The 13,336-nt window shown below is 38.8% G+C and overlaps 1 protein-coding gene across 2 annotated transcripts in view; it reads right to left on the bottom strand.

Annotated features, from left to right (window-relative positions):
* The window catches only part of UNC13B (unc-13 homolog B), a 208,263-nt gene that overhangs the window by 149,314 nt on the left and 45,613 nt on the right, over positions 1-13,336 (bottom strand). For both annotated transcript variants that reach the window (XM_041403854.1, XM_041403855.1), the window contains exon 7: positions 12,645-12,702. In XM_041403854.1, the coding sequence (XP_041259788.1) occupies positions 12,645-12,702 (58 nt within the window). The remainder of the gene's footprint in view (positions 1-12,644; positions 12,703-13,336) is intronic.

Below are 13,336 nucleotides of genomic sequence, written 5' to 3'. Positions count from 1 at the left end.
CACAGCCCTCCTAGACTTCTCACTGACTAATGCCTAAACTCCCCATTTCACATCCAAATACCCAAAAATGGAAAATAAAGCTATTTAGGGCACTAGTCCTTCTTTCATTAGTGTAAGAAAGCAAATTAGTTACCTCTTGGTTATTCTATCACACCTCCAAGAATAAACAATTGAGACATCCAGCACTGACAGCACAAGCGAGTTAGTCAACACTGACAATGCACAAAGAACTCACATTTGATCAAAGACAGGGGAACAACGAGGACAAAAAATGTTGTGGGAGAAGAAATGGGTAATTCACTAGTGGAAGACTTGTAGAATGCAGAACAGGCCCACATATGAAATGCACTGTAACATTAGCTGGACATTAGGCTCAGAAGCAGTAAGAGCATCCTCTCCAAATTCCATTATGTCAAAAATGGAAAAGCATGAAGCAGAATCTCTGCCCTGCTGGATGCCACCACAGTGACCTTTCTTTGCATGCTCCCCTAAGCAACACTCTCATTCTTGTCTCATAAATGGGGAACCAACACCTTTGTTTTAAGACTGATGGATCAGCCCTTGCATGTTCTACAGACTATGGAAGCCACACACTGTATCTTGAGCTTGTGCTCAACCTTGCCTGTTAGCGTCTGTAGCACTTTCAGAAAGCCAAGGCACGTTTTCTAGAACAAAGAACAAAACTTTTGCAGCGTAACCAGAAGTTAATACACCAATCTCCAGGTGTGGCATCAGCTCTACAGATCACAGACAGCTGCAATATCTGAGTTTTTCCTGTCCAAGGCTGGTCAGCACTAGTGAAACCAAAGCCCTGCAACTTTTGCCATGATACTTGTCCCACTGAGGTTGAACATAATACCTACAACCTCACTGGTGTGCAACAGTCACTTCTTCTTTCAGATTTACTCGTATTTGTAGTATTTGGAATATATCTCCACCATATCTCATCTTAGTAAGACAATGACAACAGATTTCCTTGTGTTTTTCCATTATTACTTCAAACACTGATTTGGGTTTACATAGGTATGAAGACCAACATAGAAGACACACACAAGCAAAAGACTAGAATCACCTTTATAGGACAAGAATAATAGTCCAATTCCACCATCATGTTCTCAAATTCCAGTAGAAGGCACAAGCAACTCAAATGAAACATAACCAAAACAAAGCTAAAAAGTGAAAAAATGAACAGCCATCCATCCACATAAATATGAAGACTAAGTGAAAATAAAATAAAATACAATAGACCAGACTTTCTATATGCATGAATATTTCCACTTTTCCTTGTACTGGAGCATGCTGCATCACTATACGATCAGAAAGCTTGCAAGAAATCAAACTGTTACGTACTCAGCTGCTCTCCCCATCCGAAATAACTCCAGTTGCCTGCATGTAACACAAATGGCAGAAAAGAATAGGAATGGAAAAAGAAAGCTTAGAAAAAACAAACCACAAGCATACTTTTCATGTACTTAAAATGCCTTACAGATTGTGAGCTTGAAAATTTAAGGGATCTTTTTCTTTACAAATACAACATTAAGTTTATGTCAGGGCTTGCTCCTCATGTCCAGTTTGTTTATCAGACATTCTGAAAACTGAGATCATTATAAACTCTTGGAATTGATAAGCAATCATGCATTTATTAACACAGGTAGACAAAACACTTATCAGTCAACCTACCAAGAGCAGTTAAACACTGTTATTCCCTAGCATAGTCAAATGTCTCAGAAACCAGGGCCCAGTTTAGAGCCGTATCTGATTCCAGGCTAAACTCTGCAAATGAAGTGGCAGAAGTCACTTCACCTTTCCAAATTCCTGCCCTCTTTCCAGAACAAAGTTAACCCCCTGATGAGCATCACTTCAATAATAACAGCATGGAAAACTGTGTGCATGTAAACAATGCGAAGGAAAGAGTACTTTGTTAGGCAGATACACACACTGGTAAAAACCTTAAGGGCTCTCATAACATTCTAAGGCAAACACCCATGAAGTTAATCCTGCAACAGTAAGCAAACCTTTCCATGTTAAAAGTTAAGGTGAAAACAGATTCAAACTAAAGCTGCACAGCAAATTTGTAAGACATTACTTATCAATACCCATGCTGTCACCCCAAGGTCATATGCAGTACCATGGAGGCAACAAACCAGTACATGCAGCACTCAAATCACTTCAGAATCATGCACACAACTTGCAACTCTAGAAATGCTTTCTAGAAATTTCTAGAAGACAGTGTCAAAAACACTTTACAAAGTTACATTTACAGGAGTGTTGATGCGTAAAGCGCAGCTGACAGTAAACAAATTCATCAACATAGACAGAAAACGAGCAAGAGCTTTCTGTCCTGGCTACCATCTCTAACCACCAGCCAGGCACACAGGTGCATCAGCGGTATAACCAGATTGCTCCTTTCTTTTCAGAAACAAAAGGTCAACAAATCAACACAGTCCCTCAGATGTACAGCCCCACATCAGTACTTCAAGGTCCCTGGATTAGGCTCTGACAAACACACGTGTGGTGCTTTGCACAGGCACAGACACAGGTATTGCTCAGCTTCAAGTGGCACTTTTATGTCTGGTAGAATTTCAAAGGTAGACCATTACCTTCCGGTTCCTATAGTAGTAGTCAGAGAAACAAACAAAAAAAAAAAAAAAAACCAAACACATGTATGTTTGCTTTGGGCACTAAAGGAAGCAGCCCTGACTCAACAAAAAAAAACCAAAAAAAAACCAAAAAAAAACCCCAAACACATGTATGTTTGCTTTGGTCACTAAAGGAAGCAGCCCTGACTAAATGGAACAAACTGAATGAAACTTTTTATGGTGCTGATTTAGAAAGAACCACTGGTATAAATCTGGACACAATCTACAGCCTGAGACATGACAAATGACACTCAGCAGCAAGACTAACAATGCAGCTGAGCCAGGTGTGCTGGTGAGATGAAGATGTATCCAAATACATCAGAAACCTGCCAGGATCCACCTAACCCTCTTGGCATGACCCTGACCACAGAGAGCCATTACCTCAGGCTTGTTTTTCAAGACAAAAAGCCTAAATACCAGGCTTAACAGAAGTCTGAGTGTTATTTCAGGGGGGAAGGAGAAGAAAAAGAGGAACACATGATCAAGCTGGCAAAGAAAACTGAAGTAAAAGACATGGCAAAGAAATTAAAAGGGGAGACAACCAGGAAAAAGGGTATGGAAACCAAAGGCAGGGAGAGAACAGACAGTAGAGAGGAACATATAAAAAGGGACTGAGGAAAGAGGGAGAGGTTGACAGAGCCCTGCACTGAGCTTTGATTTGCTGCAACCAAGAGTTCCCATTAAATGTAGAAGTTGAACAACAGCTTACGTGTGTCTCATTCCTGAAAATCGCAAGACACTAACACAGGTAATAGCAACCCCAGCACATCCTTCCATCAGAATGTCTGTATCACAGGTGAACAGTAAGAGGCAAAGGAAGAAACATTGAAATATCAGCAGCTGGTATAACTATCAAAGATCTAGAAAAATTCTGTAGTGACACAGCATTAATGCAGTCAGGCTATATGCCAGTGAAATGCAGGTTATTATTCACAAATGAATGTAAAACCCCAGAGCAACTGGGGAAGAAACACCAGAAGATAACTATCAATGTCCAAAGCTGCTATGCAGATCAGAAAAATGACACAGGAAATGGAGCTTATCTGTCCTCCAGGTTTCACAAAGATAAAAATACCAGACTGCCACAAACCACTGTAGTCAATCAGCATGGAGGGAATGAGTGATCTCTGAAACCAGCTGAGAGTGTTCCTAACCACCATCTCCCTGACAGAAAAAGGCCTGATGGCTGGCAAAACACTACCCATCGTTTGAAACTGCAACAAGGAGAAAACCACCAAGTTTTCTAACTCTAACAACCCTCATGGATACAAGGTCTGTCCTTGGAGGAGAAGCATTACTACTGCCCACAGATAAAAAAAGTCCTCAAACTGACAGCGATGACCTTGGGCCAGCTACTTACCTGTCCACCTCACTGCTACCAAGTTCCTTTTGAACAGCATGAAAATCCACAGACTTTCCACACTCAAGGCAAATAGCAGCCAATGCCAAGCAGGGCAGGGCAAGGAAAGGAGCAGCTGCCCTTAGACAGCAGCACCTTACCCTGCACATTTTCTCACACTGAGAAGCTGGGTTTGGCTGACCAGGGTATGCTACAGCTATAGACTGGGGAAAGCAAAGCTGCAGGAGCTAAGATAAAGAGATGCAATAACAGTGAGTAAGGGATTTTCAGTCAGAAGCTCAAAACTCCACTTTTGTTTGTTTTTACTGACACCCACTTCACTTTAGTGTCTAACATTTTGGAAAAAAATGAATTTATTAAAGATTCAACACATATGCTGCTTCATTTAAGATTCAGGAGCTAACAGTATATATCTCAGTCCTTCAGCATAATCACAGAAGACCTGGGTTGACAGTCTTGATATTTTGAAGGTTAATGAAAACAGAATTTCTTTTTAGCCTTTTCAAGTTGTTTTTCTGCTTCATAAAAGAAATATTCATAACCATGATTTGTTAAGAAAACATCCCTTCCAGATCACCTTTGGAACAAATTGAAACCTGTACAAACTCAAACTAAAAACACCAAGAAGTCCAGACAGATAGAAAATGGGAAGTTGTAATTCCAAAACCATACAACAACATACAGCAACAATGGAATACATGATACAGACAAGTCAGACTAGTCACTCCATGTGTTCATAAATACTAACAGTGTGTGTCTTGGTTATCACATTATTTGTATCTGTAAGTTTCAGTACTCAAGAAATGAGGTTTCATATAAACCTCCAATTAAGGACTAAGGAATGCAAGCAGCCTGGTGCCTTGGAAGCTAAAACATTTTTGTCATTAACACATTTTATAAAGCACATCTAAGTTCCCACTTAGTTGAATATAACATATGCTTGTTCTGTGCCTGTGTTATGCAACCATTCAAGGAGGAACTCCTCCTCCCCACTTCACACTGTCAAGCGTGGATCAGCAGGGACACTAAAAAAGCAGAATATTCCAAGTTTTTAATGCCAGCTAATTTGACTGCCTGCATGCCATTTTGTTTCATTTCTGTTTACAAGCCTCTGAGATTGGCTGGGACCTACTATCCCTATTAGAACATTATCATTTGCTGCTGACCACTACTTACAGTCATGCTGGCGAATTATTCAATCCTCCTGTTATATCCCACATTTAGCACAAACAGAAATCATCTAAGTAAGTTTATAAAAGCAAACTAAACTCAAGATAGCATATTTGGTTCTGATAAAGTACCATTTGCAGAATGTTCTGGTCAGTTCTTTTATCGGTGTTTAAAAAATTTCTTTTTCCCATGTCTAATACTCTCAACACAGTGTGAACAGATCTCAGATTCCATAAAAATCTACATTCCTCCTGTGTTCCATGTACTTCCCAAAACTAAACAGGTGGTATTTCAGTGGAATAAGTTTCTAGAATAGAAAACATACATTGAATAGCTTTTTAGAAGGCAGTCAAGCTTTCAGTAAGCACAATGCCAAAGAAGGTTTCATAACAAGTACCACCATTTCCAGCTCAGTTTTGGAACACTCCAGACGAGGGCTAAGGCCTCTGCATAAAAGGAGATAAGAAAACACAAGAGGCAAGTAAGCTAAAAGGATCAGACAAAGACAAGGACAGGTACTAGAGTGTGACACTGGAGTGCTCCCCTTGCTCCCCAGGTCACCACATTCAGCTTATGCTGAAATTTTTGAGTATTTTATTTCACTAAACAAGATGGCCTTTCAGGCCATCATTATGCTGGCCAAACAAAATCAGATTGAAATCTGAGAATTTAAGCAGGGCTTGGATCACCATCAAATCTTCCAGTCTACTCACTAAGTTATTACAAACTTGTGCAACTCATCACTAACCATAGTAAAAAGGCAGAGTACCACCTAATTTTGTCTTCAATGGAAAATTGCAATTTCTACCACTGCAGTGATGCCTAACGCAGCTGCCTTGTCTTACATCAGGCTACCAGCTCACACACTATTTGGCTAAGAGATTTAAACACCATTACAGACAAGATTTATATACCCCTTCCTGAGATACAGTTTTGGACTGTAGCTGATCCCCTATCATGACATGCATGCATAATAGCAAAAAAGAATTTAATCTACAGCAGCAGAGATAAAAGATTTGGTGCCTTTTTTTCTCCTGACTTTTAATCTTGGACTTCAAGCACAAACCTCACTGCTGGAGGACACATATTTATGGCTTGTGCATAAAGTTGGGGAATCATTTTTCTACTAGTTTAAAATCTTTAATTTTCAAAAAGTTTATATTTCACTGTCATAACAAAATTCAAATTGATTTGCTCCTATTGCTATGATATTAAACAATGACTAATAAAGTTTCAAATCCTTAAAAAAAAACTGCACTAGAAAAAAAAGTAAGCTTTCATGAAGAGCACTAGACAAATTATGAAAGCTAGAGTGTTTAAATAAATATTTGCTTTGTCTGATCACTGCTTATAGAGACACTTGTAAGTACTGGCGGTGTTCAACATTTCAGTAAGAACTTTACATTTGGGATTTATTTAAAACTAAAAACTTCACTTCCTTGTCACCACCTTTCAAAATGCAGCTCATATTCTAGGAAAAAAACAACTAAAAAACTGTATTTAGAGGATCAGCAGCAAAACCAAAGCCCTAGAATTCTCTCCAGTTCAGCAGTACATCAAACTTTGTTACTGTAAAATCTCCTAATACAAACAGTATTTTTATTTATAAATTCCATATGCTGAGTACTCTTCCTTAGGCATATCCAGTCCTGAAGTAACAGCTTCATCCTAAAATTGCAGGCAGATATTTTAGGATAAAGCCTTGCATCTGTGTTCCTTTCAGCAGATCATGCCTTCAGTGAGCCCAGAGAGTGAGTGCCACAAAGCCACAGTAAAACAAATATCTCAGAGGGGATTTATTCTAAACAAAGAGGAAAAGGAGCTTCTGCCAGTCACCCAGAAGCAGAAAGGTCAAGGATCTAGCTTTCCCTGCCCATCTGTAAACTATCACAAAAAAACTCATACAATGGTTCCCCTTGTATGGACTAAAACAGTTTTCCACAGGCCTAGCTTAAATCAATAAATCAATAAATAAAGCCATTCATGTGTGCTGTTTTGAATTACACTTACACTGAACAGTCTTTCAAGTTGTAACTGCACTGCAGCCAGAAGTTCTACTCCTACTAGAGTACAGCAATGATTGCAAGATGATCTTCACTGTAACCTACCTTTGAGAAGAGTAAAATAAGCATTATTATGATTACTTTACCCTTCCCAGACAGGTGTGGACTAGAGATGCTGTAGGTGGCTGCTGACCTCTGTTGTTTAAGTGCAGAATCAGGCTGGTACCACAAAAAAACAGCAAGAATCTTGATGCATAGCACACAACAAAGAGGGCAGGGTCACCTCCCAGCATTCTCAATGCTGCCTGACCCTGCACTATCACAGATCATGCACCTCTATGAACAATCAGTAGTGGCACATTCTGGCCTGTTAAAGTATTTTGATACTGTTTGGCCTGGAAACACCGGCAGAGCAGATCATTTTTTAAATATACTATTACCAAAGAAGAAAAGAAGCAAATTCTCTGCCATTTGTTGTGCCATGGTCATTCACCCCACAGCAGGGCTGGATACCCCCAGCCCAGCAGCACATTAATGGCAGCAGAAAACGCTGCATCCACAGTACAGCACAAATATAAAATCAGTGTTTGGGGGCTTGCAGGGGAGTAAGGGGCAGGGAAGGCAATCATCTGTCTATTAAGCAGACAAAACTCTTCATCAGTGCCAGTGGAAGCATCATCATCTCAGCACTACAATCAGTCTGTTCAGGGGAATAAACAAGCCTTCCCAATGTACCAGTGGAATTTGAGCTCCCAAAAAGAAAACCAGTGAGCATCAGGAATGAAACCTCTCAAAGTCAGCCTTTGTGGTACCTTTGAAATAGCAGTGCATGCATAGGAATTAGAGGAATTTTGCAAATTTGTTTCCCTCAAATATCAGTGCAGAGAAGGGTCGGTCACCACAACAAACTGATCTAGCATCAACTGGCATCCATTCCTAGAATGTATATAAAACATTTTGCCAGATTTTAAGTAGATAAAAAGCTGCTTGTGTATCCAAAACAATTGCAGCATTTTTTTTCTGTATACATGTGCATACACACATGTACCAAAGAGCATTGAGATGTAATCTTGTTTTTTTCTCTCTCATCTTATGGCAGACCAAGTACAGGCTGGCTTTGGTTCTCTCTACTAGTAAAACAGTATATGAGAAGCTATTGCTTCTTTTGTAGCCAGTACCAACCTACTGCTGGTATCTATCCAGAGCCAAGCAAAATTTTTACCTTCTTCTGATAAAAAAGAAGCGCAACAAAACTTACAACAAAACACACACATACTCAAAAAGAAAAAAAAATTTAAAAACCCAAACAAATGTACAAACAAAAAAACCCAAAATCAATCAACCAACCAACAAAAAAACAGCCCCCCCAAAAAACAAAAAACCCAACACCACCAATAAACAACCAAAAAAAAAAAAAAACCAACAAAAAAAACACAAAAAAACCAAAAAACACAAACAAACAAACAAAAAAAATAAAAAAAAAACTCCCCCAAAAAAACCACAACAAAACATCAACACACACCACAGCCCTAGTAACCAAGGATTTCACAGAGCAAAGGACTAAAGGAAATGGAAGAAAAACACTGAAGCAGAAAAGGGACAATAAGTGACACTTAGGCTATCTTTCCCAAGAATCATACTGAACAAATTTTCTCTCTTCCAGATTTGTAAACTCCCTGACAAATGGTGTAGGGCAGTATTTACAGCAGCTGATATTAACCAAGTCTGCCAAATTGATTCTGCAAAGATGCAGGGTATCTTTCTCATCCCAGTTTGCACTGAAACTGATCCAAGTCAGAGCTGCATTTAAAATAGACACAGTGTGACTCACTTATGGATTATAATGGACTTTTATGTGTCCAGAAATTATCTTGACCATGCAAGGAAAACGTTTCTGTAACTCTTCACAATAAATAACTTAGAGCTTATTGACTCAATGCCAAAGTAATCAAATACTATATTTTCAATCTGCATAATTTAAAGTGAATTTCCAGACAACAAAACCTTGCTTTCTTTTCAATTTACATTTAATTTCAGGCTGTGGGTAAAAGCCAATATGGAGATGCTGCAGTTTTCTAACAATGACATATCAAAACATTAATAATTATGACTACATTTAACAGAAAGGCAAACCAAACTGGATGCACAGACACTCCAGTGCATTGCTTATTGCTTGGGATCACTGGAAGTTATGTCAGTTGGAAGGACATGATCTTTCTGGGGCAGGAGGAATACATAGGGATGCACAGGAGTTAGGAGTTAAAAACGAATGGTTAACTATAATGAAGGAAAGAGGCAGAAGTGCCAAAATCAGCAGGGCCTAGAAAAGACTGTACATGCAACAGAACCACCTGCCTCATTTAAGAATAGGTAGGAAGCCAAAATCCCACATTACCTCAGAAATTATGGGTCAGAGTCTTCTAAGAACAAAACAGCATTTGAGACTATGAAAGGGAGCCTGAAAGCTCAACAATCTCTGGAAACTATTGCTGCCAGTGTGGGCTGAGATTTCCCATGGCACCACACCAAGGCAGCAGCCCATACATGCCCAGGGACAAAAACCCACCCTCAGATCAGAGGCTGGCTTTCAGATGGGGCCACTTCTTTCACATCCTGCTTCTTCCCCCCTCTGCTCAGGGGAGATAACAGAACAAGCTGCATCCCTGCAGGAAGTGGGAAACCACCACAAGAAAATCTGGTTTGGAAAAGGTAAAAGATGTGTGGAAAGTACAGATGCAGAAGAGGGCAGAAGTGTAATCTAATTTTAACATGCAAGGACATGTATCTTCCTAATTAGTGAACTCGATCCTGCCTGCTGGAGTAGAATTTTCTCTAGCTAGAGCAAGGACATCAAAATGGTCTTCTGAAAGTGCCCAGAGTGGTTGAGCTGGGCACCAGTGGCACATGCAGTTATGTACAATCATTTTTTTAAGTGCAAGCTATGTAAAATGTTTTGCAACACTTTTGTTCTATAGTGCCTCAGGTTTTAAGATAATTTTGTGGTTTTTGAAGGATTGGGAAAACAATCTCGTGGAGTAAAACCTACTCACACTGAGCACGTTTTTTTCCTTCTTCTGAATAAATGCTTAGTTTGCTGTTCTGTTCCAAACAGAAACCCTAACTCATCTGGTACATCGAGATGATGAAAATGAAAAATTAAGTGGAAAATTGGATGAGCCTTTTAAGTGTTCTTGAGGATGTTTTTATTTTATCTAAAAATACACCTACCAATTACTTACCCACATGGTAAGTAATAACATTCCATATTGAACACATTTTAGTGTGGTAAAGGACACCCACCCTGCTCCTGTGTAAAAAGGGTTGAGCTCCTGTGTCACATGCAAAGGTCAGGTCAGCTTTCAATAGAGATACAATCTGTGCATGTTCTGTGTTAACCTCTTGAGTCTCAAAGGACTGTGCTGTATGGAGGCAAGCTGACAACTCTTATGCACAAGATGATGCAGGCAGAGTTCATTTTTCCAAAGAACCTCTATATTAAATGTCTATTTTGTATTTTTTCCATGTAAATAGATATTCATAGACATCAGATACTTGCAGGCAGTAAACAAGCCAAAGTACATGCAGTGCCATCAACTTTATTGAAAATTCTTAAATACATTAACAACAGACTGCTATGAAATGTTTAACATCCATTCTAATGAGTGTTTTAATCCCATGAATGATTATATTAATTCCTACGTGACATTAATTGTTCAAACCACAGGGACTTCAACTGAATCTTACAAAAGGTCACTTCCCAGCAAGACGCAGGCTGCTAACAGGCAGCACAACAAGGGTGGCCATAGTGCTGCTTCTCATTGTGTCTGTCTGCACGAGCCCAGCTGGTTCTCCAGGGGAGAAACCAGCTACAGGGGGATGTAAAAGCACCCTGATGTGGGAACTGCTGCAGCTATTTTCCCCACATAGAAGCATTCCCTCTAATTTATCCATACATCTCAATACGTGGGAGATTCAATCAAATCAGCCTCCCTCGAACAAACAGAAAACCCAGGGCACAGAGCCAGGAAAATAATTTCAGCAAATAACACATTCATTTCTTGGACACTTCATACAGCAGACAGTTTTTCTTTGACTTTTTGACATTATGGGTTCTACACACTATGTTAGTTTGATTTAATAAAATATTAGTTTCTCCCAAAATGTTTCTTATTTACAGGTTTAACAAATCAACTGTACCTTTGGACCATTTAAAAAACAAAACAAAACACACCAAAAAAAAAAAAAAACAACACCCCAAAAGTAGAACAACAGCATAACAGTTACAACAAAAACCCCAAAACCAAAAACAACAAACAAACAAAACAAAAATCAACCAAACAAAAAAACACCCAACAAACAAAAAACCTCTGCTTTATTCTTTACATATTTTTTTCCCAAAAAGGGAGGACACAAAGTGTTACCTGAAATGAATTAGAATGAAAGCATTACTGGAATACTTTGATATAGAGTTCTACATGTTCTAGCTACACAGCACAATCAGATTTCCTAGACAATTGGTTAATGTCTAGAGTTGTTGAAGATACTTTAAAGATAACATAACAATAGTACACAGAGATATTAATTCTACTCAAAAAAGGTAAACAGTAATTAGCATTTCCTAATGTTATCAGTTTTGAGGAGAACCTATAATCAATGCCTAACGGATAAAGAGCTGCAACGTGTAATATGCACATCTTAAAGGATTTGAACTAGAGGATAAAAGATTTGTTTAAATTATGAGACTTGAATTTTATTAATGTTGTTGCCAAAAGTAGATAAGACATTCACAAGAGACATCTCTGAGCTTTCATCTATTGTATGTTAAAAGTAGTGTTTCAGAAATCTAATTTTGCAGATCATCAGATACAGTAAGTGCTATATTATTTTTCCATCCATGTTTTCAGAAGCATAAAAAATGCAAGACAAGATAAGCAGAAATTAGTAAAAATATTTTTTCCATCCATCAACGCAGCATTGAAAAGTAATATTGAAAAAAATTAGACATCAAGTACACAAACCTCTGGTGCATTTTAAAAGGCTACCAGTAGTACTTGTCTCCACTTATGCTGTCCCCCTTAAAATTTCATTAAACAGTAATAAAAATTATATTTAACATATGAAGTTTTAGCAGAACATAGCCTAATATAGTCACATGAAAAAACACAGCATTTTCTTACTGGTATAACTATTACAAGGGTCTGACAATCTTAGTGACTTTGTACACATTTTCTGTTCCTACTGCACACAAGGACAAGAACAAGTGCAAGACTCAATGCCTGATTTCACTTCCTGGCATCAGAAGCTGCAGAGCAGCGTTTTGAGGAGCACAGCTTTTCATAGCTGCACAGAAATTGAAGCACTTCTAGTAAGAAAACACTGGTCAGATGTATCATCACTTGACATCTAGCCACAAAAGGAAATCAAGTACATCGAAAGAGGAAAAAATATTGAGAAGAAATAAGTCTAACTTACAACACTGGGAGGCAGCACTGGGCAATGGTTTCTTCTGGACTTCCTCCTGAAAGGGATACTAAAGGAAGGAAAGAAAAAATAGGAAGGAATATAGAGAGATAAGAAAGCAAGTGGTAACTTTATGACTGCATGCCACACATAAGAGAAAATATCCCTGGTATTATCAAAGCACAATATCTAAAAGCAAAATATCTGTAATATATTCTCCATTATATCTGTATTTAAACACACTGCCAGAAGTGTCCTCTTTTTTGGTGCCAAAATCACGCTACCAAGTGCACTTCTGTTTAAGGTGAAGTCTGCTTTAGAACAAGAACAGGCCCTCTTACTAATTCTGAGACCTTCAAAGGCCTTTTAGACATTGAAAAGATCTGACTCTACACCACAATGCCAGTGTGACAGGGAGCTCCAAACTGGGAATAAGCCTGTTTGCATTTAGACACTCCAGCACAGCCTCAGCAGTTCAAAACTCATGTGGGCTCACAGCAAATCCAGAGTAGGAGATGGCAGCAGTAAGGTAATTAATGCGCCTGGCAATGCAAGAACACAATGTTTGCCCAGCCAACACTTGCAAACTCTCCTGTGATCCACTTCACATCCAAAGTGAAGAATTTTTCATCTCATTTAATACTAAGTTACAGAACAGAGATATTTCAATTAGCCAGCTTTGACTTTTTACAAAGCTGTTTGTT

The sequence above is a fragment of the Onychostruthus taczanowskii genome, unplaced genomic scaffold, assembly GCF_017590055.1.
Source record: "Onychostruthus taczanowskii isolate IOZ18803 unplaced genomic scaffold, ASM1759005v1 scaffold204, whole genome shotgun sequence".
Classification (NCBI taxonomy): Eukaryota; Metazoa; Chordata; class Aves; order Passeriformes; family Passeridae; genus Onychostruthus; species Onychostruthus taczanowskii.
The sequence above is the reverse complement of the archived record's forward strand: the minus strand, read 5'-3'. Positions and strand labels throughout refer to the sequence as shown.